The sequence below is a fragment of the Lepisosteus oculatus genome, chromosome 13, assembly GCF_040954835.1.
Source record: "Lepisosteus oculatus isolate fLepOcu1 chromosome 13, fLepOcu1.hap2, whole genome shotgun sequence".
In the NCBI taxonomy this organism is placed as follows: domain Eukaryota; kingdom Metazoa; phylum Chordata; class Actinopteri; order Semionotiformes; family Lepisosteidae; genus Lepisosteus; species Lepisosteus oculatus.
The window spans coordinates 4,845,084-4,872,708 of record NC_090708.1 but is presented as its reverse complement, the minus strand read 5'-3'; the positions used below and the strand labels follow the sequence as shown (position 1 = coordinate 4,872,708).

Sequence of the window (27,625 nt, the reverse complement as noted above, 5' to 3'; positions counted from 1 at the left end):
CACTGCCCAGCTCAGCATCACAGTCAGGCAATTCCAATGCCTGGATATGAATGTCACTGTTCTTTTCACATCTTACCTACTTCCACCCACATACATATTATGATCTCACTTCATTCTTCTGGATTTGGAAAAAAAAAAGTTGTTTTCACAACCCAAACACATCATTAAAGGTTGGGTCACAAATATCCTTAAAAATGAACCATTCTATTGATCATAGCTATAAAGATTTTATTCTTCCATACAAGACATAATAATATACGAGGAAATAAAGAAAAGCATGTTACAAAATTAGAGAAAAGGCTTTTAGATTTGTACAGGGACTTGGCTTTCCTACAAAGTTTGAGTTATACTTTATAACTTCAACTTTTTGGCGGACAAAAAGAAATTTGGACCCCAATATGCCGGCAAATGTTTTATAAAGGTCTTTCCAAAAAAAAATAGGCTTTTGAAAGATGTTAATTCATTTATGTATGAAGAATAGCTGGAAGCACAGTTTTATTTTTTAAAAATCTTAATTTTAGAAATAATTAGGAATCGATTTGTCCTGATACATGTCTGTATATTGCTGCCCTGAAATAACTTGTTTCCTGGTAATCACAATCTTAAGTAGAACACTCCCTGACTTGAAGCAATTTCCCCCTGAAAAAAATAATCAGGTTCTATAAGAAGACTTGTGCCCTGTTTTTTTTCCAGTGGATAAAACAGGCTATTATTGAATTCTCTGAATGTGTGGCTCGCTGCCTCATCACCTAATTCCAAATAAAAGCTGTTTTATATTCCACCCACAGTGGTGAACTTTCCAAATTCAACACAAGAGGCCCTTTCACAAATCTAAGCAATCACACCCAAGCCCTTACGGATACTTGCAGTTAACTTCAGGTACATCATTGGAATTTGTATTGTGAAACCATCCTTCTTAGTAAAATCCATTAATACTTTGTTTTCTAAACTACACCTGTTCCTTTACGTTTGTTGAAAGTGATGGCATTCACTGAAACTAATTTCCCAACATGGGCTGAATACTTAATTGGTGACCAAATGGGTTTTCTTTCTTTCCCTGACAGAAAACAAAATGAAAAATCTCGGTTAAAGTCCTCACAAATGGCATTCTTTTCCAAGACTTCTGACAAGTGATTTGTGAGGTCATGCAAAGTATTTGAAAATCTGCACCCTCAAAAAAGCTTTCCGACAAGGTTATCGGAAAATGAATGATACACACAGAAAATGAATGAAGGGGACTCGTGTAGGAAATCTATATTGCTGTATAGTTTGGAATCCAGGTTTTTAACAGTCTGAATGTAGTTGTTCTTTTTCATATCGACTGCATATTCTTCAGCAACCCGCAAGTCATTACAGAGCAAACAAAACACTGCAACTGCAAACATTGCACTTGAGAAAATAATAATTAGGACATTCTTCAGGATTTGTAGAACTTCAGAATCAATAACATTTTCAAGTCTGCCTAAGTCCTTTAATCCATATTTATTAACTTTCATCACCACTACCCACTGTTTTGCCTCCATATACATTAAGTATCCATCTTTAAATAGTTTGTCTTTTATAGTACCGTTGAAATACCATGAGTCCTCAGGTGATTTCTGGAACAGAACATCTGTTTTTATTACACAGTGCACGGTTCTGAACAACATAGTGACAAACAACAGCTATTTCAGCCAAATGGCTGGTAAACGATACATTGCATTAAAACTCAATTTTAAATTATTCTCCTCAGCTCTCACATATTTTCATGCACACACAGGTATTCACGTTATTGTAACATCCTCTGCAGAATGGGTGTTTCTGATAAAAAATCAAAATGTTAAGATGGCATTGAATACCATTTAATGGTTTACGGCAAACAATTGCTCAATTTGTATTTTTGTGGATATTAAAGTCATAAATTGTGAAAAGCGGTTGGAATTAAGCGATCTTACAAAACATGAGAAGAGAATAATCTTCTTCCTAGAGGTTCCAAACACAATTCACTCTGAAAACACCATGTTTTACAGTACGTAGTGCTGGCTAGGTATGGCAATGATAGGGATTCTTGCCTCACAAACTGCTACAGCTTTAATGCAGAAGGATACATGACTCAACAGCACGGGATTTTTAACATCTGCATTATGAGTATGCCAATCATGAAGTGAATATGGCGTAAGGCACCTGCCATGCATATCCTGCCTAGAGGCACACAGCTCTGGTGCAGAGCTAGCAATAGAAAGCACAACGATGACATAAGTAAACTGCTGATGAGAGAACACTGGCCATATGTGCGTTCACCCAGGTTGCTGAACAGTGACAAAACAACAAAATATGGAAGTCAAGCTTAAAAAAAATGACAGAGCACGTCTTGCACATACTGAATTCCTTCCTTGTTATAGCCAGTTGTTTCACAAGTGTATACAAAGCAGGTGGCACCCAGCTACAGTATGTGCATTAATCATTGTTGAGCCCCTCAAGTGAATTTACAGCATCTGAAAAAAGCAGCCATGTTGAAAACAGCAGCACACAGGAAATTTGCAACTACTCATACACAGGAGGTGGTATTGCTCCTTGCCAAGGAACAATATTGACCAGGAAGGAGCTCTGTGGTGACCTTAATGCAGATTGTTTAGCTCTCAGCAGCTTTTAAATTTGTTTACCCCACACTCTGTGGGGTGGTGGGAAGCTTGGAGGCGAGCTCCAAGAAGTTATTCTCTTTGTGAGATCTTTACAATAGCAGGATCCAGAAAAATGGAAATTCATTTGACCTCAGGCTGGTTTCCTTTTAAAACCAAAAAAGAAAGACAGCAAAAACCATTCGCAGGCACTCCCAATGCATTTTCACTGCTCATGGGGCTAAAGAGCCAGACAGCAAAGCACAACACAATAATTCGGTAAATGAGGAAACATTAGCTATGCTGTAATTACAATGTACAGTATCTACACTGCAACAAGCAAATAAAAGAAAGATACAAGCAAGTGTCTTAGAAGCCAATTATTATTAATAACTTTCTTAGCAGACTCTCTTATACACAGTGACTAAAAATTAATTAATGTTTTTATTGTCAAATTAATAAATTGACATTAAGGATGGCTCAGACTGGGGTTTCAAGGCAACGACTGCATTAACAAATGAAATGGTAAGAATTATAACATGAAATGTTGTTACAAAAAGGGGATTATGAAAATATAGAATACAGAACATACAGAAATAGAGCAGATGAATAAATAAGAAAAATAATAATCATAACCCTCAACTCGTAAAGACATACGAAGAATACATACTCCACTCGAGTGGGTGGCATCTGGGGTCTTTATTCTCTAACACAGCTCTGGTGAAAAAGTAAGAAGTCAGGCACAATGGGTTAAACAAATATTTATTAGCAAAGACAATTACGCAAACTCAACAACACAGTTCAAAATACAGCATACAAAATACTTTATTTACAAACAAATTGCCCCGAAGGCCCACGTCCTGATCAACTCAGACTGCTAACAAGTGTTCAGAGATCCTCTATAACACCTACACAGGCCAACAAGAGAAACAAGCCTGGCTTCTAAACTTAACAGAATACAACCTACAGTTAAATCTTGCTCTATAACTTTCGATGCTATAAAGTGAATGGGAAGCCTATTTCCCTATTGTAAAGATACACCCACTAACCAGGAGAGACCATTTTAACCTAGGGATTCGCTAAACATGGAATTCTGAGTGTCCTGAATAAACAGAGTGGCAAGTTGTCCTCACAAGATTCAAATACTTAACGGCAATCTGGTCTTTACAAATGATCTTGACAAGGATGTCTCACCTTGCACACTCTTTCTCCTCTTCCCTTTCTGTCTCTTTCCACTCCTTTTGTGTGACTCATGGAAAGCAAGCAGGAGAATGGGAAGACAAATTCCAGATGCAAGAAATTGTATACAGTATGGCCAATAAAGTGATCTTATCTTCTCCTGTCTTCAGTTTTAAAAAAATAGTATAAACCATAGCTATTAGTTATTAGCTATAACTTTAAGCACTTTGAGACGCCACCTTTAAAGGTGCCATATAAAATAAAGTTTATTACTATAACTATTATTATAGCTATCTTATTTATGAAAGAAAACATTCTTATATTGTGTTGTAATTACATGTTTAAGGGTTGTATGAAGACCTTCACATTATTTAAAATACCGCAGAGCTGCTCTTTTCTTTCCTTTCCATTTTAGATAAATAAACATTTAAGCTGTCTACATATTTTAGGCAAATCTGGCCTGTATCATTGCTTGTTTCAAACACTTAGGAAAATTCACTGTAGTGAGGTTCTGCTGAAGACCACATTAATAATCATACCATATATTTTAACAAAGAAAATTATTTTAATTTTGTAATTATGTTTTGCTTGTTGGTTTTTCTTTTGTTAAGGTGGTAAGCCTTCTTCTAGGCATATCTTAAAATGTTTTTAGTGAGAGCAATGCATTTTAACTCCAGGAATCACAACTGTCTACAATACTAAACGGTCAATGTTAGTCCTCTATTTATTACTGAGAGCTAGCCATTAAAATTACACCATTGGTATGTTTTTCCACCCAAGAGTTCAAACTTTTAGCGAAAGTTTCTGAATGTTGGACTTTTATCCATTAATGGGAACATTGTAAAAAATCGTTGCTGTTCTGAAGATATTGATTCCTTCAGCCAAAAGCCCTCTCAAACACAGGGAGCGCTGGCCAATTTCAATATGCACTCCTCACTTGGAGTCGATATTGCTTTAGCAAGGCTTTTGAGTGCCAAGAAAGTATCTCCTACCAAAATCAATAAACAAACAAATGGAATCAGCTCTAACACAGACATTCTGTTCTCTCACTCACCGCCCTCTTAGATTTATGTGGCGCATATCCAGTCGCTTACCTGCATGAAGATTTACCTAAAAGGGTACTTTCCGTTTTAGATGATACATGAGTACAAATACAGTACAATTACATGTTCAAAATGGGGTGTTTTTTTTTATTGAAACAGCAACCAAGTCTCATATTTTTGCGGGTAAATTATGCTGCTGGTTTTAAAATCTCGACGAAGTGCTTTGCTTTGTTCTACCGTCCTAATGAAGACAGGCATAACCTTCTGCTAGACTTTCAAAAAGATGTCGCTGCCTCATTAGTAGCTCCTCGGCTGGGGAAAGGATCTGCCCCTTTGCCTCTTCCACATTATCACATTATCAACATTATCACTTGAGGCTGGAAGCCAGATTCTGTGCAATACTCCTCCACGGAAAGTCACTACAAGAGCATGAACAGCCACCGCTCTCATCACGGCAGCAGACAATATATTGTAACGCAACGGGGGCTCAGGCGGGCGCCCTTGCCACATTAGGTCGGCCCCTGCACCGTCCGGGGCTTGAACCCGGAACTTCCGCGTCTCTCTGCAGCGACCTAGCCCCGTGAGCCAAAGAGAGATTTCTCTACAGCCCAGTAGCTGTGGTCCTGCTATCACAGGGAAGGGCGGTGACGTCACCCGCTCTGGTACGCCGGCTCTTACACACAGTGCTTGTCGGCCGTAAGCGTTACACTCTCCCCCGCTTAAATCGCCGTCCCCGGCGAAGGGCTATCCCGCCCCACTTCTGACACCAATGTAACGCAACGGGGGCTCAGGCGGGCGCCCTTGCCGCATCTGGTCGGCCCCATCCCGACTGGAGGCTCGAACCCGGGACTCCCGCGTCTCTCTGCAGCGACCTAGCCCCGTGAGCTAAAGAGAGATCTCTCTTTAGCTCACGGGGCTAGGTCGCTGCAGAGAGACGCGGAAGTCCCGGGTTCGAGCCCCGGAGGGTGCAGGGGCCGACCAGATGCGGCAAGGGCGCCCGCCTGAGCCCCCGTTGCGTTACAATATAATGCAGTTCGCAGTTCAGTCTATCTGTTACTGTGCACTACGTGTACTGCATATGCACCACATACGGTGGAAACGCGTATATGTGTGTGTTTTACAAGCAGACTTAACTGTTATGCAAACCCAATGGTAAAATCTATGTTTTAGACTTATCCAACAATGGTAGCGGCTTTATTCTTCCAAACCAAGCTACGTGCTTAAAAATGCATGGACCACAACAACAAGCTTTTCATTCTATAGGCTCTCTGCTGGCAACATCTTCCTTTTACAAAGCTTTAGATCTTTTTAATTTTGTGATTAAGACTTTTTACAGGTTGTGTGGGTAATAATCTTTCCCTAATTTATTATAATTAAATTTTTTCTGACCCCCCTTTATGAAGTTACAGTATAAGGGGGGGATTTTTCAACATTATGTCCTTGTGCCCCCAAGAAGTAGTGACAAAAGGATTCAAGTTTTGCTAGTAAAAGCTAAAGCTTCTGTAGTAGCAGTAAAATTAAAATATAAAATAAAAATATTCTCCCAGGACCATAACCCTTAGCCTTCTTCCAGCATTCATTCCAGCAGTAAGTCTGTCAGAGGGAAAAGTAAATGTGTCTCTAAAGCAGCTGAAATCCTTATTCAAGGCAATAGAAAAGTTTCTTTAATGAACTCAGGCCATTCATATTCCCTGGTTGGCACTCTTCCCAGAATTGCTTCTTTACCTTCAATGTGGAGAAACATTTTATAACTTGAGAACTTTCAGACCTCAACTTCCTAACACTGAATTAATGATTTCTCTCAAAAACATTTAAAAATTCTGTCTATACATTTTACTGCATTTTCATTGTTATTATTAAATGGTCCAGTAGATTAAATACGTTTGGATCGCAGCCTAATTGTCTCCCATGAATACAGTCTTGAAATTGCTTAAATTGAGTCATACTCTGATTATGTGGTATGAAAATAATGGTGCAGGTTTCAGTTAGAAAGGGGCTTTTGTTCTAGAAATTGATCGGTTAACTATAAGCCACTACAAATGGTGAAATTATGGTTGGCCTTCAACAAAATAATAGGAAAAAAATATTTAAAAAATTACTTATTAGCCAATAAAAATCATAAAATACAGTATTCACATCATCTTTATTCGCCAAGTATAAATGAATATTAGGATTATATTTAATAATGATTAATATTAAATATACTAACACTTATATAGTGCTTTTCTGGACACTCCACTCAAAGCGCTTTACAGGTAATGGGGACTCCCCTCCACCACCACCAGTGTGCACTATCCTCCTGGAAGAATACATTTCTTAATGTATTTATAATTCTTACATTTATCTGTATCAATGTTTTTGGACATTTTTTGCAAGACCGTGCACCACTGGGGCTTGGTGGTGAAAGCCGCTGATTCCAGATTGGGGTGCCTTCCGTGTGGAGTCTGCATGTTCCCCATCCCCCGAGCACCCACATTCCAAAGACACGCTGTCAGGGTCAAAGTGGTGCCGCTAAATTGTCCCTGTGCTGGAGAGGACGTCCACTCCAGTGTACAGGCCAGCTGGCCCCCTGAGCTTCCAGGCCAGGCTCCCGGTTAGCATAAACCTTACCTGGGATAAGTGGCTTCACGACGGGTGCTAACAAGATTGCAAGCTGCGCGCATTCCTGGTCACTCCATTGAAATGTCAAAAGCATTGACAACTTTCTGCTTTGTGTGAGACTCTCATATTTAACACTCGGTTAGCAATTGACATTTCAGTGGGTTCTGCAACACTGCTTGCGAATGCATCTTGTAATGGTGGAGGTCAGAAAGACAGCAAAGACGAAAAGGATGACTCAAAGATCATCACCTGTTTCAGGATGAACCTGTAATACCTAAGGATACTTTTCTGTGGGCTTGAGAGGACTTTCCTTTCAGAACCTGAGGTTTAAGGGAACGCCGAAGATTTCCGACAGGGTGTTTCTTTGGTCTTGCTACCCCCCTCTCAGCTGAAGAACTCTGCTTGCTCATTCCATTAGCAGACTTCAAGGCTTCGACACTGATGAAAAACTCGCTTTGGGTTTCCTGCGCCAAAGGAACAATGGAACTGCAGTAAATGACTCCTACTAACACACAGTAACTACAGGAACAGCCAACAGTGAAGGAACAAGTGACTCGCTTTCCTTTTGTGTTCTGTTGTGTGAGGTGAGGGATGATGAAATTGATGAAATTACATCACACCCTGATGTAGAACGCATGCCTCAGGGATGTGCCATACTATTAAATCTATTAATAGAGCAGTACTGGGATGCTAACAGACCTCTAATTGGAATTCTTGTTTTGAAATGGAGCTGTGCTATGAAATAAGGTTTTGCATTCACCTCCCCTGCGACATACTGTACCTGCTTTGCTCTCTGCTGGGTTTCTTGCGGAGTGTGGCCTCCTGTTGCTCGTGGGATCGCCTGGCTCTTTGTCCTTGTTCCAGAATCTCCTTTGGAAATAAACTTCTCTCGTCAAAGGGTCCTTTCCCAGCTGTTGCACAGAGAAACACACCTCACTGTCTGGAAGATTCAACCTATTTTCAGAACGCAATGGCATCCTTCCCAGACGGTGATCTCCAGTTGCTCTAGTCCGAATTATTATTTTTTAAATTACCATATGAATAGCGATACCTTGTACAATCAGATAATAATTCAACTGTTCTTAATTATGGATGATTAAAAATCAAATTATGATACCAGATACGAGAGTTTTTTGATAATTTGAGAACGGATTCTTGGACACCTTTAAAAACCCTATCCTACAGTAGCAGCCTTGTTCAGAATTCATCATCAGAACTACAGAAGAAAAAAAATCTATTAAAGTATAGTAGATAAAACTGCAGATATAACACATCTAGGTAAAACTCTTCACAATAATTTTCCAATATCTTTATTGGATGTTATTGTCTATTGACTTTGACGTTAAATAAATATCAGGTTGGAAAATCTTACTCTCAGAAACCACTAAAATATCAGGGGGCTGTAGGGTCTTCTCATGTCCTTTCTCCCCAAAGTACCGGTGAGGGTTTATGACAAAATCCGGCTTTTCAATTTTCTCCACACGGCTGAGCTCCCCGACTCGCAGGGAGCTGAAGGTACCTGCAATGACACCACATGTAATTAGCGCAAACAAAACAGGTCAGCAGGCCAGAGGGAAAAAAGAGATATCTGCCATCCTGTGTGATACTTGAAAATGAAAAAGAAATTGAAAATAAATGGCTACTAACATTACAATTAATTATAACCTGCAAGAAACTGAGTAAAAAAAAAACAGTTTTCATCACTGCTGCTTGGCTAATGTTGTTGAAATACACAATTACCTCTATATGTCCATTTCATGTTTACCATAAAATTCTACCATAAATTTAAGTAATGTACATTTTGACAGGATAGCATATAGAATTCACACATATATTGCATCTTACCAATAGAACTTCGCATTTCCTCATATGGTGAAAGTCTATGGTCACTCTCTTTTAAACCTCTGCATTCTTGGAACCTTTTCCCTAAAATGGTGTTTTGCCATGGATTGGATCTGCGTAGCGGAAACATGATGCACATCAATAATAGGGAATGAAGGCTGACGTACTGTAACGTAGCGATTCTAAGCAGATAAGTGTTTGTGTCTTTTTTGTTTTTTCCCTCTCCTTTGTCCTTGGAGACATCTGTGCTGCAACCACCTAAAATGAACCTAAAGTCTCCAGAGTAAGAGGTGACATATTCTTAGAATTCATTAGAGGGGCTATGCAAAGTGTTACCAGACAGTTACATGCACTGCAAGTCATGCTAATGAATTGGATTTTCATGGACAAAGGCAAATGTATTGTAAGGAATGAAGACGTTTTAAGTGTCTGAAGGTGGCAATATATTAGTTATGGATAGCACTAGTTGATCAATTGTTGTACAGTAGGTCATCCTCTCCTTTTTCTTTAAGATTTTCCTGCATCTCATTGCCTAGAAAAGCCATTACACTGCATCTGTGAAATTGTAAGAGCTGTTTTTCATCACCACAAGGGTTGCTTAAAATCAGATAAAGGCAGAATGTACATTACAATACAATGCTGTGCTTCCACCTAGCAAACAGAGGATTTATGTCAACATAAAAAAATTACTTTTGTAATGAGTGAATATACAGTATGTGAAAGAGTTGAAATTGTGAAGCATTTCATGTTGCCAGAAATATTAGAAATATTGCTGAAATCTTTTCATTTTTTTTCTTGTGGAATCATGTAAGAGTATTGCTTGGTACTAATGTTATGTACTGTAAAATATTATTATTAATAATAATAATAATTAGCTTTGAATTAATTAAAATGGCTCCCACTCCTAAAGAACCTCCTGTTCACCTTAACAAACAGGTACATGCTCTTCAATGTAAACAATTTGGCCTATGAAAACGACACATCAGGGTTCTTATTATTACATTTACTTTTTTGAAAATGTGCTTTAATTCAGGAAGAGAGAGTGGAAAGAAAATTAAATTAATAAATTGACGTAAAGCTGGCTCCTTAGGCACGTGTAACGTAAAGATCCTTGGTAACATTAATAAATCTTTTATAGTTAGAAAAACCTACAAAATGGGATGTTCCATTACATCTAATTCAGTGTCCATAGACTGGTCCAGGGAGCCGTCTTCTAGGTCCTCTGAATTCTTTTCACTTGAGGTTTCTTCTGAGCCTGCATTTGACTTTTCATCTTCATGCTGCTCTTTCTGGTCCTGTAGGCATGTTGTGGGGACAGGAAGTTCACCGATGCCATCAATGCGCCAGTGTTCTTCCTAGAATTAGGCCCACAGGTTAAAGCATAATCGCCCTAATAGAGGAATCTCTGATTCTGGTCCTAGACCAGTCCCAGTCCAGTTAGTCTTATACAGTAGGTACCCTGCATCGTGTATTTCTGAAAATTGGAAACACTTGCAGGTTATTGACCAATTTTGCAACCAATTTTCTCCCTTGAAGGCAGAAAGATATGCGGCTATCTGTTCCAAATTTCATACATTTAATAAATCACAGGTTTTTTCACAATTTAGTAAATCACAGGCTGAACTCATCGCACATAAACTGAGCCACACCCTTCAAAATTGATGGTTTCATAGCGACCTAAAATAAAAACATGTATTTGAGCTCTACAAGACCAGGATTGGAGATTACTGCTCTAAATACAGTACTATATCACTCCTTCATTTGGACAGAAACACCCAAAATCTACCATTATACAAGAGCTCTCACAGGACCAAAATCAAAAAGCAGAGACACTCTTTAACTTATTCTTTCAGTTATTAATATAGAGTACAGTTCATCAAGATACAGACCTACTCAAGTCTCTTCCTGGTGGTCCAAAATGCATCAGGTTTCCTATATCCCTTTAAATCATTAATTGGCTAAGGAGAAGGGATAATTTGGAGCTGTTAAACCTTAATTGGATCAATTTAACTATTCTCTAAGGTGTACGGTTTATATTGTAATTTAAAAAGACAAGGAGACCAGGAAAACTTGGATTCTAGACCCTGAGGACCTGAGTTGGGAATGTCTAATGCAGACTTTGATTTCATTTTCATTCCATAAACACCAAACTTCTTCAATCACAACAGCTTAAAGTATTTGTTCATAAATGTCAGATCTTAATATTATGTGAAATACCATTCCTGCTTACCTGTCCAAATATTCCTACAATTGATCCATTGATGTAGCTGACCACTACACTACAATCCGCAGATGCAGAAATGAGAAGCAATTGTCCATTATGTACACATGTTTCAAGGTGACTGACACAGTCCACATGGGGCTGAAATCTTGTCAGCAAAGCCGGAGGTTGATTGATCACATTATCACTGGAATGAAGGCCATACTCCTAATTGAAAGCCAAAAACAACATCATTAAAAGCTATTACATTCTTATGTGCTCATTTCAATCAATAATACATAAGCAAGCTCAAATGTTAAGGGGTTCCCGATGACAGTCAAAGCTTTCAAACGCATCATTCACAGAAGATGATATTTTAATGTCTTATTGGATATTCTGAGGCAACAGAGCAAAAACATGCAACAGGCAAGGTTATAATGAAGACCTGATTTTGAAATGCTGTGTGACTTTTACTTTAAAATGTCTCCATGCACTTAGTACTGTAAATACAATTATTGTTATAATAAACTTATTTCACTAGGAATGATAATGCCCAAGATCGAAGCGTGGCGAACTATTGTGGAGTGAATATTTGGCTTAACCCGCTTGGCTGAGGGCCGGCCTCCTGGCCATAGGACGAGGAGGCCAGGACCCCCCCGCAAGGTAACCAAGGGGTCACTGCAGAGGTGGAGCTGGGGTGGAGGTGGGATGCGAAAGTCGCACGCAAGGGAGCACGATTGAGCGTGGTTGTTGTCATCCCTCCCGGACTTTCATTGCAAACTCCATTATTTATTACAAATACATACGCTGCTGCGCAACAGCGCTGTCATTTTAGACATAAGGAGTTACACCTCTTCTCAGTCATACGGCTAACAAGGGTACTTTTTGTACCACAAAACACTGGTACAGTATATCGGGATTAATTGATATCTTAAAGCCAGCATTTCAGCCATTTTCCATTGAATTGCGTTCCTATATATAAAAAAAAGAACACTGACTAAAAACAATGCAAAATGTTTGGACAACATTCTATTTACACCATTAGGCCTACTATAAAAAAAGCAGTTCCAATATATTTTAATCCATTCTAGGAAGCAGTTGGAAGACATTAGAATAGAAAAATCTGGAGTATTATTGGACTCTTTGAGCTGGTGACAAACCTGCTGGAAATAATAGCTTGACTTTCAAGTCAATAAGCAGGATTGGAATCCCTGCCATAGTCACCCTACCTTCCACACACTTTGATATTTAAAAATACCCATCAACATGGGTTTTTTATGCTTAAATTCATTTACTGTATGATAGAGGATTATGAACAAGACCTTTGGACACATATTTTCTACAAGAAAGGGCATTTGAGCATTCCAGTTCAAATACTTTTTACTGTTTCAGGTCTGGAACTGTGAAATATTAGCTTCAGCTTTCAAATTTTTGAAACTGTTTCAGATGGACGTCCTGAAAAACGAACTCTTTATATCAGCCACTCTAACCTGTATATCCCAGACCTTTACCCATCCATCAACATCTCCAGTGAAGAGGTACTGGCTTGATTTGTCGATACTCATGATTATGGAGCCCACATCCTTGTGAGCAATGAATTCTGCCACCAGACAGCTCTTCACTGTGTTCCAAAACCTCACAGTTCCTGAACCTCCACAAGAGACCAGGTTCGCACCGTCTGAGACAGAGACAAAGAGAGAAAAGGAGAAACAAACTGAACTGAAATCAGCAGCTCCATCGTTAACGAGCACTGATAATACAATATGCTAACACACTACAGACCAGTAAGTATTGTGTTTTATGAACTAGATGCAATTTAATCTTTGCACTGAACTAGTAACTTACATTTTTTTCAGCTCAATGTAACTCATGCATAAATGCAATAAAACCACTGTGTCTAGAAAACTAAAGCTTTGAGCACAGCAGTCACATTTTATTTCAAATAAGTTGGAATGATTAACATATACCTTCAAACTTTCTGCAGAACACATTTTTTGTGAGTTTTTTTTAATTTTAAACCTTCCTATTGTTCTGTCATGTTTGTTTAACTTACCTCCAGCAGCCACATTTTTCCTGGCTTCCAGGAATATCAGTCTAGTTATGTTGTAGTTACACTCAGTTTCGGTTTCAGTCAAGACAAGAGAGCGGGTTCGCTTTCCTGAGTGCGTAGATGAGGACCGAGATCTATTCCCCAGCTTTGATAGGGCACTGTCTGCAAAATTAAGACCACCAGATAGATTGGGTTACAAAAACATCAAACTGGGGTGTAATCTTTTGTATGCCTTTATAAATAAAAACAAATCTTCCAACTAACCTGAATTAAACTTGAAATTCCTTTTGCCGCCTGGATGAAGTTTGCGGAGAGCGTTTTCGGTGTTGTTGTTCCATATAATTATTTCCCCATCATAACTTCCTGCATAAGAGGAGTGCAGATTTTAAAATAGAGTGCACCTGAACAGCCAGCTTGTCATTCTTGATGCGTGAAAGAAGAGGTGCTTGTTGTCAGTAACTTGTCTTTGACTGCCAGTAATATCAGATTTACAGAGAGGTAGTTTTTCAGGAATCAGATATGTCTAGTGCTAATCAGACGCCAGGCAGGCATCACTTCAGTAGTCAGTATCCGAATGAATGACAGGGATATGATGGTTCCATCTCCAATCCACAAGCACCCCCAGAGAACAGAGATTCTGTGACAGAGAGTGTCATAGCAGTCAATGTTCAGATTTTACCATAAAGTTGTTGAACTGGCACTGTATGTGATGACAAGGCTGGGCTACTGTGAAACACATTCATCTCCCACCATAAAAAAATCCATCCAGTTTCCTCCAAGTGCTAAACAGTTGCTTATCAGTGATACTACGCAAATCTACTACCTTCAGTTCCGTTCAATAAAACATAAAGTAGAAATACAATTAAAACAGAGTTACTAAGGCCTGTGTGGCCAGGCACATATTTCTAATTTTTTATTTTCCCCCACATGTTTTTCAGTTGATTGTGTATTGTGAAAAGATAACAGTTATTTTAACAGCGCTGAACGGGAACAGAAGATACAGCAGAGAAGATTGTAAAAGGAGAATGACCTTTGTACATCATTCATACTGCGCTATTAACTGACGGAACTTCCATTGGCAGCAGATTATCTCCATCATTTCTTTTGCATCGAGAGATGGCCTTTCATCAAAATCATTCTGTTTCAATGTAAGGGTCCAGCTCTACCAGCGCTGAGGAGCTCTAAAACCACACACAGCTGAAGAGCTCCTGGATCTCTGTGTGCGGTGCAGGTCATTCTGACAGACAAGGTGATGCAAAGCCTTGAATGGAGAAAAGGAAAGGGCCGCACAGGCTGTCTGCTATCAGGTGCCGCATGGCCTTTTTTCAGGTTTAATGAGTATCCGCGCGCCGACACATCCCAGCAGCGAGATCTTCCCTTGCATTTTGATTCACAGCCTGCAAAGCAGATTTCGCCTCTCCTCGCGCTAATAAACATCATTTAATTTGCACATTTGCATAATCCAGAGAACATGCTTCTGTTCCGGGTGGCTTGTTAGTTATTCTCACTCCACTCCTATTATCCTTTGTATTCTCTGTGCATAGACAACTCACAACAAAGCTGGAAAAGAGTACCATTGCTATACACCGGACACACACATTGGAAGGTAAGAAGTCCTGCTTGGAACAGTTTCCTTCCTTATCCAGCAAGAGCTGACAGCAATACAATATAGTTTAAAGAGCACGAGGGGGTGAAATAGTGACAAGAGCAATTAATGCTCCTGTCTCTCGGAGAATAGGTGCTGGGTAATTCTGACATGCGGCACCTTCTGTAGGGAGGCTGCATGTTCTCTCTGTGTTCATGTGGGGGCTCTCTAGCTGCTTAGGTTTCCTTCCACCTCCCTGGGTTAATTGGTCTCTCGAAATTGTGTTTGTGTACACTGCGGTGGACTGACATCCCATTCCGGGAACAGCCCTCCACTTCCTGAATGGGACTGCTAAGGCCCTAACCAGGAGCAGCCTTTTCACTACGGATGTATGGAAGCAGGAAAAATGATTCCCAACCTCACAGAGAGCAAATAGATCAGTAATCAGTTTAAACAGCCAGGGAAAAACAAAGGAGCTTCTCTCTAGCTGGGGACTAAAACAATTCTCTGAAATACACAGTCATTCAGCTGCTTCTGTTTGCTCTCTTAACTCCTCTACAGGTAATTGGTTTTACTTTAGCTTCTACCGTGCATAAAAAATGTTCGTTCGTTGACTTTCAAAACTCTTTTTGTACTTCTACTTTCTTGGAATAGAATACTTTGATAGCAAGTACCGTTGGGTTAATTAAGTTTTAATTGCACATAGAAATCAGACTCCTCATTAAAATGTGCCTGTCCCTTATTGTCAAAATAAGCTGTGAGTTAAAGTCACAATAAAGCTAAGATGTTATTTAACTGAAACAGAATAGCACGCATAAAAGAGAATTAAACAAAATACCAAAAATACCAAAATAAAGATCTCTAAGCATGCAAACATATCAGGGTGTTTGTACTGTACTAAACAGCATCCATTTTTTAAAAAAAATAGAATCTGTTACTTTATATTGAACAGTATTTTGAGGAAATTGCTTCAGGCAGATGCCAAAACAGAACACTCAGGTTGAATCTTCTTTATTTTGTTTTAAAAGCCAGTGAATATGCATATTGGAGCAGAAGACTCCCCAGAACAGTAGCAGACAAATCCCACTATTGTAGGATCTCAGACTACGTAAAGCTTGATGTCAAGATGAAAAACGTACATCTATATTTTTCAATAAACAAGAAACGAAGCAGCAGTGCGGAGTGGTGGTCCAGGGATTTCGTGGATTCACCTCCAGGGCGGGCCCTGTCTTCTGCAATGTTGAATAAGGTACTACACTCATATCGGTCCCGTAAAATGACGATTTCTATAAATGGTGTAGCAGTAAAGGCTATTATTATGCTTAGAATTGAGTGTTCAGAAAGAGGCTGCTGGCTACTTAACTCCTTTTTTAGTCAGCTTCTCAGAACTGCTGATATGATGTGACTCTGTAATGAGCTCCCCATTGTAATTCTGATTGATCCATGAAACACAGCTGTACTTCTATCGACGCCACTGAATATCAAGGAGTATTCAGAGTTGCAGCTACTAAATACCACCGAACAGAGTTTCTGAGTTTGGCCCATCTCCGTCTCGCCTATGGCCATGTGACTTTGTGCATGTTGCACATTGGAGCAGTGCGAGACTGAATGGAACCCTTTCCTTTTCTTCGTCTGTGACAGTTGGACATCCTTTGACACAGAGCCAGCGGCCCACGATTGGACACCTCAACCGGATCCACTATTCCACTCCCCGTGGCACTTTCAAAAATCTCATCTTGACTCTGTCTGGCCTAGCATCTCGTTCCAACGAGTGCGCATCTAATGTTCACATTATAACCCTTGAGGATTTAAATTATTCTTCATATTTAATTATTCTAAATGAGTTTGTGTTTGATAAAGATTAGATTAGGAAAGTAATTGAATACCTACAGTACTTGGACTTTCCAGCATATAAATGTTGATGTAATGGTATGAGGCTGATTCACAGCAAATCTGACTACCAACTCAAGCGTTATAGGCAATGTATTTTTACCCTGTGTTATTAATCACTCTTGTATCATATTAGCTTGCTGTCTTAATAAAACTGCATATTGTATTCTTCAAAACCATGTGCGTGCCACTGTTGTTCAGATTGAGTGGTCTCTAGTATCCATAAAATTCTCCGTGAGTTTACCATTCCAGTTTCTGTTCTTTTCTATAAATTCAAATCATTGCAGTGGTTATGGATGTTTGGGATAAAAGCATCAGCCACGTAAATTAAAAGTCATCGATTATGACGCTAGCAGAATCAAACAAATCAAATAACATTTAAACAAAATTTTATGGGGGGCAATACCCGTTTGAAGGTAATAGGCAATGAGGATATTAAAATGATCAGGAAAAAAATGTGTTTTCAGGATAGAGTACCAGTAGAAAAAACAAAAGATACCTGAGACCAAGGTCTGTGGAGGCAGGAAAGCTGCACAGAGGATGTCATCCTGGTGCTGGAGACCCCCTTTCCATTCAGCAGGCTTCACAAAAAACTGTGTCAGGCTGTTCAGTCGAAACACTGTAATCATTCTGGAGAGGGTAGAGATACAGTATGGGCTGTAAGGGTTTACAAGATGTCAAGTGTGAAAGGATATTTCAAATGTTAGAGGAATGGATATCTACATGGAGGGGACAGTGAGACAGGCACCAGGGCACTAGTGAAACATATGTGGAGGTGCATTTGAAACCAAGAACTGGAGTGTCCAGGAGTCTACCCAGCCATGGTGTTGATCCCATTACCCTGGCTTTGTTCAATAAAGGGCTGAAGCAGATACTTGGATCAATTACATATAAATGACCATATGGGCTAGATGGACCCAGAAGCATAGTCCCGTTTGAAAACTTCTATGTTTAACTAAAGATCACATCAAGTATGCATCACAGAGATTTGTTATCAGTGCCTACAGACTCGGTACAAGCTTCTTGAGTGTATCACCATCAGAGAGCCGGAGAGTAGAAATACACAGTTCTCGTTTTTTAATCCCGACCACTGCACAGTAAATCATGACTGGTATAAAACGAAGTCGACACACCTTTCCCATCCCAGAACTAACACTGTCCTCTTGAGTACCAAGATCTGGGAGATCTCCACCGCTTGGTCTAAACCAGCACTCAGTTTATGATGGCAGTGCCCGTTGAAATCCCACACCTAGGAATTAAACAGACACAGCAACAATCTGAAAGAAAACATGTGTCATTTCTTTGTACCACCACTGATAAAATACCCATCCCTATTTTAAAAAGAAGCTCTTTAGAGATATCTTTATTATTAATGTCATTCCCAAATGTCACCCATCCATTATCGAGAAGCTGGTTAGGAATCACAGCCACCTCGAGGAGGCACAGGGTGTGAGGAGTGACTACAAATCAATATGAGTCATTTCACAGCTGCCCGGAATTGCCGGAGCTGATGTTTAAATCACATTTAAAAAGAGTAACCTGGTGAAATACAGTAGCTTCAGCAGAATATCCTGCTGAGAAATATCGCAGAGGAGGTTAAGCGGACAACCCTCCGCTTCACCCTCCAGTGTCTTTTGGGAAGATGTTGCTGCATGAGGGACGGATGACAACATCTTCTACACTGACCTTTACCATCCCATCTGTGGCTCCGGTGAACAGCCTGGTACCAGTGGCGTCTAGCGCCATAGCGGAGATCTCAGCATTGCCATGGCACCTGGTGAACTGCTTAATCTTCTGTCCTGTATCTATCATCCAGCAGGTAACGGTCGAGTCGGCATCAGAGCTTATTACCTTCAAAAACAATGAAGCAAAGAAATGCACTTTCATTTTCCTGCAGCAGGATCATTTAGGGGTTGGAGCAGTTCACTTTTGGGGTTACTTCACTTGTTGCTACAATAATTCATTTAAACTCTGCTAAATTTGTCTTTTGTTTTGGTACAGTAGGTTTTGTAGCAATATAGTACTGCCACATTCCAACAATACACATTCCAAGATTTATTTAGTTCTATAATATGTCATGTAGAGAGCTAACAGTTTTACCCCTGCCTTTGTTGCGGTTTTATACTTCTGGGAAAAGAAAAAAACTGAACTAGTTCACAAAATGAGCTGGTGAACTTACCACTGTTTGACTTGGTCACTAGAGTGGAAAGTCAATCTTCTAAGACATTGTGACAGGGATTCACAGCACATTACTCGCATTGCCAGATATGCTACCGGTTGCAAAAATGTTCTGTCCTACATCTAGCGGGGCAGAAATACAGATAGAAACTCACTTGCTTAAACACCGGATTGTAGAGAACACAGCTGACAGGTTTTGCATGGCTTGTAACTCTCTGGCCAGTTTCTTGCTTGACTTCTAGAAGCGTGATCTGGTTGTTGAAGGTTGTCAGAAGCTTCCCGTGCTCTTCATCAAAGTACAGTACCATATGGAAGTCTACACATTTGGGGAAAATGCCAGCTACTCGTTGAATACACAACTGATGATGCACATCCCAAACTCGCAAAACCTTAAAAACAGCAAAGTATGTTGGAATTTTCTTGAAGACCAAAACATCAGCTTTCAGTTATTTTTCACATTGCAAAAGCTGCGAACAGAACAAAAACATATACAGCTGGCATCCTATGACAAGTGACTTAACTACGAGTTTAACTAAAGCTTTTACATAAGACAACCTCATTTACTGTCAGTTATAATAATAATAATGAAGTGATGAACCCAAATGGCTGAAGCATAGCAGCACCTCTATATAGCACAATCATGTGGAGAAGTAACAGGTTACAAAATATTGCATTAAAGGGGATTTTGAGGGGTCCAGATTGTGCAAGTCCATTAGCCAGGACACCACAGTTAACACTAGCACTCTTGCAAACAGTGCCATGGGATATTAAATTAGCAAGTGGCTAAGATTTTGAGGTTATCATTTCATTTAAAGGCCGATAGCTCCTACAGCACAGTGTCCCCAGTCACTTGGAGACTGGGTTTGGAAATTCAGGCCTGGAAGGAAGGGCGCCACATATCGTCTTCAATAAGGATGGCCTACATGCTACTCAACGAAACACACAATATAAACATTACTGCATGGTAGTTACCTAGACTAGGCATTAATGATTTTAAGATTCTGTTTGAGACTGATTCAATTATACTACAATGCAAAAATAATCTGTTTTCTGTGCTCAGATTAACAGAGCAACTGTTTAGTTTGTGTTAGAAGGAAAAAAGACAAAAGCGAATCACCTTGTCCTTTGAAAAGCTTAAAAGTTGCTTTTTCGCAATGATGAACTGCACTGCTATGACACTGGCCATGTGTCCCTGCAGAACCCCAGTGGGCTTGGAAATCACATAAGGATTCCAAAGGCAAACTTTGTTGTCAATACCAGCAGTGGCTGTAGGGAAGCAAGGAGAAAACTCTAAAAAGGCATGTATTACTGTTTGCCTGAATTCAGGCTCTTTAAAAATATGTTATATACAGCAACAGAAGCTTGAAGTGATGACAGGATATCATTTTGTAATATACTGACTAAGGCAAAACATCTGAGAGAATTAAAACAACCTTAAGTTACAAACTGCAGGGTGCTTTGCACATGTGAAACCAAAATGTACAAGGCCTCAGTGACTTGTTGGCATTCCTGGAACAAGGGGGTCTGAGATTTGCCATCCTGACGATTAAAAACCTGCTGTTGCTTAGCATTCTATTTTCTTTAATTCATTTTCATTAGGAAATCTGTAATTAGTCCCCCATTGGTTAGGAGGAAAATAAAAGGAGCAGGATTAATACAAAGGTTACTGATACAACAACTGCCACTGTTTATATCATTAAAGAAATCCCACTGTGACTAACAAAAGTAATTAGCACAGGAACGACTGTGGGTGAGGGTGATGTGTAAGGGGTGTTTATAGACTTCATCCTAGTGACCAAAAAAAAAGCTTGATTACATAAAATGAAATAAAATAAAACGAGCTCTAGAGAAGAGAGGAAATGTACCAATTAAATTCATTCCTGCGTGGTAGTCGAAGTCGTTGATGCCTTTGCTGATGTGGAAAATGGTTGTGCGAAGTGGGGCGCCTTCGTTTTCCTTCCAAGCCAGCACTACGCTGTTCACAGCGCCAGTCGTGCAGGAGATAAAGGCTTCCAAATTGCCCAGGTACTTCACTGATTGAACACAACCGAGTCACCTCACAGTTTAACAACTGGATTTAGAGGACAAACCTTCCCCTGGACTGCTCGTCCAGTCTGCTTGCCCTGCCTAAGCAATTGAACTCAAAAACAGAGCTTAAATCTCAAATTGGCCATTGTGAAAAAAAAAACGTCAAACTAAACTTAAATTTGTTTAAAATCATTTTGTATGTCAGGGTTACATACTGTATGCAACACCTTTCACTGTTCTCATCAACTTTACTCACCAGTCCTACACTGCATAACTTTTTTCCAATCAAGTTAAACACATGCTGCTGTATCTCTGGGAATCTCATGGACAAGGCTATAAATACTAAAATAATTAATGACATAATTAAGATACTGTGGTTATGCAGTTTTCTCTATACCTACTGCAGTGTTGCCATGGTTAAACAGAAACTCCCTCATTTCAGAAGCAGCATGCTAATCGTTAAATAAAAGGGAGCCATTGACAAGGTAACTGCAAGTGAAAAACATTTTTAAAAAATCAATATGATACAAAGTTATTAGTTTTGTGCCACAGGCGCGAGTATCAGGACGATACATATATAAAACACCCAACAATAACAAAGCCAATTATAATGAGATCACATTCCATTTCAGAAAGGACATTACGGTCATCTGAGAGGTACAGTGCCTAAATCACCTCTTAGCTCTGTGTGCTACTAACATAGGTTGGTTAACCATACGCTGTACTGGATCTCGGAAACAACATCCAAGTTCACGCAGTACCTGTACTAGAAGGATGACTGCTAGAAGATTTTCATTTATTGTGGCAGCGTGCTCCAATCAGCCCCATTGGGCCGTCACAACTATATTAGACACTGAGCTTGTTACCAAACAAGCAATGAAGTGGCTAGAGAAGTAAGCCAATGGGAGTATTTAAAATCTTGAAGGTTTCCATAAAACTGGAACTTCAACGGTGCCGAGATAGCCCTACTGACAGAACGACAAGAGGCTGCTATCATCACGACCGCAGACATTACCAAGAGGTTTGTGTGACAGCTGTAATAAAATTGGTTTTCCTGTCACAGTGCAGTGATTCAAAGCTGCAGCAGCACGACAAGGACAGTTTAACAGGCACGTAAGGGAATGTACTGACCAGCTTCTTTAAGCTGGGGCTCACTGTGTGAAAATGAATAAGCATGACAATTCTGCAGCTTCCTGGACACCGATACAGGTACCTGCAATGAATCTGAGTGAATGCAGCATTGATGCTGAATAAGTATTGTTGCGCTTATGTTGCTACCTCGTCGAACCCAGCTGCTCCTGTGAGCCCTGTGTCTCACAATATAGCAGCTCCTGTGGCAGCCACTGACAAGCTCGGGCCACTTAATGATTATTACTGAGTCCGGATCCGCTGTGTTGGTTGGCCTCTCAAATAGCGATATTTGTGCGGTTGTGAAACAAATTCCATTCACCTGCAAAACAAAAAAATCTGGAACATGTTTTACCACATACGTGCTGTTTGAACACAGTTAAAAACTTCAACAGGTCACGAATCTGGTACTAATTACAGTAGATGGATTGCAAAAATGAAAAAGAGCCATTTGTTGTACTGAATTAGGCATTTGTGCTAGAATGTGCACTCTGCCTTCCAAGAGGCTGAGTAGTTACTATACATACACTGTACAAACTTAATTTCTGTCTTCCCATTTTCTGTTAAAATAAAATAAACATTTTTTTATTGGCATTGAAAAGGATGCATCTATGCCACTTTGTCAGTCAAGGCCACAATTTAAAGTGAATGCACCCAGATAAGGTCACAAGTTTTTACAAATATTTAAAAAAACATCCATCCTTCTTTTTCTCTTTAGTTCAAAAATGTTTTCAGGATACAGATTTACTGTAAAGCCTGTGGCTTACGGTACTGTACCTCTCCACCAACATCTCCAAAGCTCAGCACTGCCTCATCTGCATCTCCTGGGTTGTACCAGTAGTCCATACTTATTGGTGTTTGCTCAAGGTCCTGGATTTTATATTGGCAGGAGAACTCCTGCTTAGACAGTAGGTCATAGAAGCAAATTTCTTTGCTAGTAAATCCAACTGCTATCTGTTGGAGAGTATGAAAAAAACACATTAATGAGCAGGCTGCCGCGTTCAGAGTCCTTATTATGAGCATCTTCATTCAAAGCAAAACAAATGAAACAAAACAATCTATCACATCCATTTTTAATCACCAGTCTTCCCAGCAGGCCCAAGGTTGTGGCCACAAGGCAGGACTACACTCCAGGGAAAACACCAGCCTATTGCCAGGCGCACACACACACACACAAAGGCTTCACTCACACTCGCAGTAAAACAGAGAAACTGATTCATCTGCATCGCAATTCTTGGGACAACTGGGAGGAAATTAGTGTACGTGTAGAAACCCCACTCAGACGTGTGAACACGCATACCACACTCCATGCAGAGACAGGAACCTAGAACTGGGACAGAACAGCACGGGTCCACCATTAAATTCTACCCATCCAGTTTCAAATCAGATTACAAAAATGTCAACAATTTGTGAGTTCTGATTTAATATTTACTATATAAAGTTTTCATTCCTTCTACAGATTTTATTGAACCAGAAGAGAGAGTTTAAGATTATTTCTGCACCACTGGGTACAGTGACACTCTGTATACCTTGTTGACATTTGGTAACAAAGCCAGACTTGTCACCCAGAGGTCTTTGAGTTTAACAGAATCGGTGGCGATGCGGATTGTTTTCTGAGTCGTAAGGCTGTCAGTCCAGATTCCCAGCAGCCCCTCTCTGCTGATGGTCAGGTATCTGCTGGAGCTCCTCAAATACGCAATCTTCTGGATCGGTTCCTTGTGCGCCGTTGGAAGGAGTTTTATATCCTTCCACTGCGGAACCACGGAGGTTTTTGTATGCTCATCTCTCTCGTACAGCTCCAGGAGCAGAAAAGAGGTCAGCTTGTCCCAGGTGATAAAACCTTCTCGCGTCACATCAATTTTATCAAAAAGCTCTCCATACTCATCCTTGGTGCCTCGACCAACCAGTGAAGATGCTTTATCTACAAACACTTCTCTGATCACGCATACAGGTTCCTTTAAGTCAGGTAACTAGAGCAAGAGACAAAAGAGGACAGAGGAGTATGTATCAAAGGCGTGAAAGAATGGAATCTATAATTACCAACAGAATCCGTGCATGTGTTTACATGTGATCTTTCTTAGGTCTTAATTATCAACATTGAATAAGTAACAATGTACTGTATATGAGTGTGTAACCACGTAAGAAACTAATAATCCACATTATAAGAAACAATAGTGAACAAGTCCATCTACAACTCATATCTACAGAATGTGTAGTGTTATTGCCCCTTGAGGCTCTTTTGTCATTTGCAGGTTGGAACAATCCAAGGCATGACATTCTGTGGCCCTAGCTGTGTGGTAAAAATCAATACTTTAGATGGCAAAGCAAAGGGGACAGACTTGCTGCTCAACTGTGCTTGATGCTGAACATAAGGGAAGTCAAGTATTCTCCTGTCTGGAGAATTTAATAGCACAGTTACAGTATTTGCTGTGTATTCTCCCCTCTGAACACTCGCCTTTGCAGACGAAAAAGCAGTCCTAGAGCACAGGGGGCAATAGCCAATGGAAGGGGCAAATGATATATGTGCCCTCAGTGAGGTCTGAGTTTCAGGAAGGTTCTCCTGTGGCAAAACACCAAGTCTAGGAGTTGAGAGGTGGAGCTCACCAGTGCACAATCCGCTTTGTAAAGCATGCAAGAAAATAACAGCAACACTTACATTCTAAACACGTTCTTATCAGGATTTAAACAAACAGAATGTTTTTATCTCAACAAAACCTCAAGAAATTCACATGGACTGTCACATGAACACCTTTCAACAACCTCTGGTGTAAAAACATAATTTTATATAGTTTTAGCTACATAAACACACAATTACATTTTTTAGGCTTTTTTTTTTAGAGACGGGGAGAAGGAGAAGTTTGTCTGAGCTTACCAAGAAAAGCATCTGCATTTTCAGGAAGTCCTTCATGCTTAGTCTGTTTTCTATAAACTCAGTCTCTTTCTTCTCTCTTGTATCCATTTTGTCAGGAACTAGGGTTGCCATTGTGTTCTCATTCTCTGAAAGGTGTAACTCACCTGTAAAACCCCATACTGCTGAAACTCACAGCCACCATCGCCAATACAAGCCTTTGAAAATGCTTAATTATACAGAGTTGGACAAACTACTGAGGGGCCTTTATTTATTGTTGTGGTAAAAAAATATATTTTCACATATTGATAAAGGAAGACCTTGCAAATGCATGGCTCAACATAAGGAAATTAATGACTTCTGACTTTAAGCTTACATAAAGACTTTTACATAATATTTCTATTGAAAATAAATACTTGTATTTGTACAGATTTATTCGCAGTTATTATCCAGAGATGCTCAAGAAAAATTTCAGCTTGACAAAGTGAGATTTTTGTGTTTGTAGATGGTACCAATAGAAACAAGCATCAAGGTCACTACTGAATGTTTTCTGGATGCCCTTAGGGTCTTTTCAATGAAAAATAAGGATCACTGCCTCTAAAATGCAATAGGATCCAAGTCATCTACAAATACAATCAAGGCTGAAGGAGCACAGCAGCTACTGTTTTGCCCTTGAAAAGAATTGAAGGAAAAAAAAACATTGCTCACCAATTTCATAATATTGATTAAAAAAGAAAAACCAAAAACGATGTGCTCACCTGAATAACCTCAAAGCATTAGTCAATATTAAGATAAGAAACGACTGCAAGTACATACAGTATTCAACCTTCAACTTCTTCCAACTTCCAACTGAAACTATACTGGCCTGCTTATATCATAAAGGGCTAAACAGTTACATGACCGGAAATAAAATATTTTGACCCCTTCCATTCACGGCTACTGTAGCAATCTAAAAAATAAACAATCATAGGGAAAACATGTCTAGGACGAAACTAGACGTACATTTATTCAGAGCGAACTTCAAGCAAAGAAAAAAAAACAAATCTCACACTTGTGAAATGTGTAGCCTACCTAGAAACTACCAAAGGTTTTCACATCCAAAGGCATCCTTGGAGTTGCAGGAAATGTAATTTCAGCTCAGTTTTTGAAACATCTCTCTTTAAAATCAGTATCCAGCGGCATGTGCAGGAGGCAAGTTGTGGATTAAAAGCAGCACAGTAAAAACTCTGCCTTTTCTTCTCTTGCAATGCCTTGGAAACGTTTCCTGGCAACCAGGAGTTGAGACTGTTGTGTTTGTGCGTCTTGCTTCTGCTCCATTCAAACACGGGACACTGGAGAGGTACTAATCTCAGCTGAGAACACCCACTGATAGAGAACTATGTGAGCCACACATTACACACAGTGACCTGAAAACAGCCTTCAGGGTAATGGCCTGTTTTCAACGATTTAGTCAGCCCGTACAGTCATAATGTGTCAAAGCTCTTACAATTCAAAAGGTCACTTTAGAATCCACCGTCCATTGGATTGTTTTGCTACACACTGTACTGTTTGGTCTTCCTCTTAAATGTAGGTCAACTCAAATCTGGGTTCTCTCAGCCACTGGAAGAAGAATCATCGATGCAACACCTAAAACGTCTGTTGCAGTTACTGCACTAGGCTTGTGGAATGTTTCTCCTCTCCTGCATTCCTTGTTTTCTTTAAAAAAAAGGAATGCCACTGTAGCTGATAACCCTCTCGATAAGATCTGTTAGGTTTACATGCATATTCTATGTATCAATAAATATATCCTCGTGTATTCGTACCTGTGTGTGTGCGTTGTTTGAGTTATGTCGCATGGTTGGATTCTAAAGCCATCAAAAGAATCAACTTTGTGATTTACTGCTACAATTAATAATTGTCTCAGTAAATGCCCAAACCCTACAGAACTGGTGCCTTCAGAGAGCCACTACATTACATTTTGGCTATGATTACATATTTGGCGTCCCTGAGACAGTTTTCTTACACCACGCTTGCAGTAATATCTGAAACCTTTATCCAGGTTTTCTTCATGCTCAAGTTCTTGATCCAGAAAAAAAAATTGCCAGGCACCTATTTAAAACAAACATACGATGGTTTTCTCCTTATGTTTACGATCAACTCCTTGCATTTGTACAGTGTTTTTCTTCTCAAAGAGCTTTATACTGTAAATACAGGATAGGACCCACTTCTTTACCACTGAAGTGCAGCATCCTTCCATTTTGCACTGGCTACCACGCTACACAGCAGCTTAGATGGAAAACCGAGAAACTGCCTTACCCATTGAATTAAGGGGGAACTTTAGGCAGGCTACATTGTACAAGTAGAGGAATTGAGCCAGCAACCAGAGGTTGAAACTCATACTCTCTTACACAATGCACCTTTCTTTAACGACCAGACAAGCAAAATCTCTCATCCATTCATCTCATCAGAAGGACAGT

General features: G+C 39.7%; 1 protein-coding gene across 4 annotated transcripts; it reads right to left on the bottom strand.

Annotated features, from left to right (window-relative positions):
• Nucleotides 1-5,741: 5,741 nt before the first annotated feature.
• On the bottom strand, nt 5,742-26,398 carry LOC102683059 (cilia- and flagella-associated protein 337). Of its 4 annotated transcripts, none has more exons than XM_015360636.2 (20): nt 26,241-26,398; nt 25,194-25,336; nt 23,851-24,291; nt 23,099-23,275; nt 22,472-22,643; nt 21,031-21,198; nt 20,283-20,431; nt 19,321-19,554; nt 18,674-18,838; nt 18,121-18,236; nt 17,487-17,617; nt 13,777-13,875; nt 13,516-13,674; nt 12,953-13,140; nt 11,493-11,690; nt 10,415-10,617; nt 9,266-9,375; nt 8,793-8,939; nt 8,202-8,290; nt 5,742-7,884 (listed from the first exon to the last, which is right to left on the bottom strand). In XM_015360636.2, exons 2-20 carry the CDS (start codon nt 25,302-25,304, stop codon nt 7,675-7,677), a joined length of 3,267 nt encoding a protein of 1,088 aa, XP_015216122.2. In that variant the 5' UTR covers nt 25,305-25,336; nt 26,241-26,398; the 3' UTR covers nt 5,742-7,674. The 4 variants fall into 4 exon arrangements, with proteins under 4 accessions (XP_015216122.2, XP_015216123.2, XP_015216125.2 ...); XM_015360637.2 differs by having other exon boundaries at nt 25,194-25,318; XM_015360639.2 differs by having other exon boundaries at nt 7,755-7,884; nt 8,202-8,331.
• Between the last annotated feature and the right edge of the window lie 1,227 nt (nt 26,399-27,625).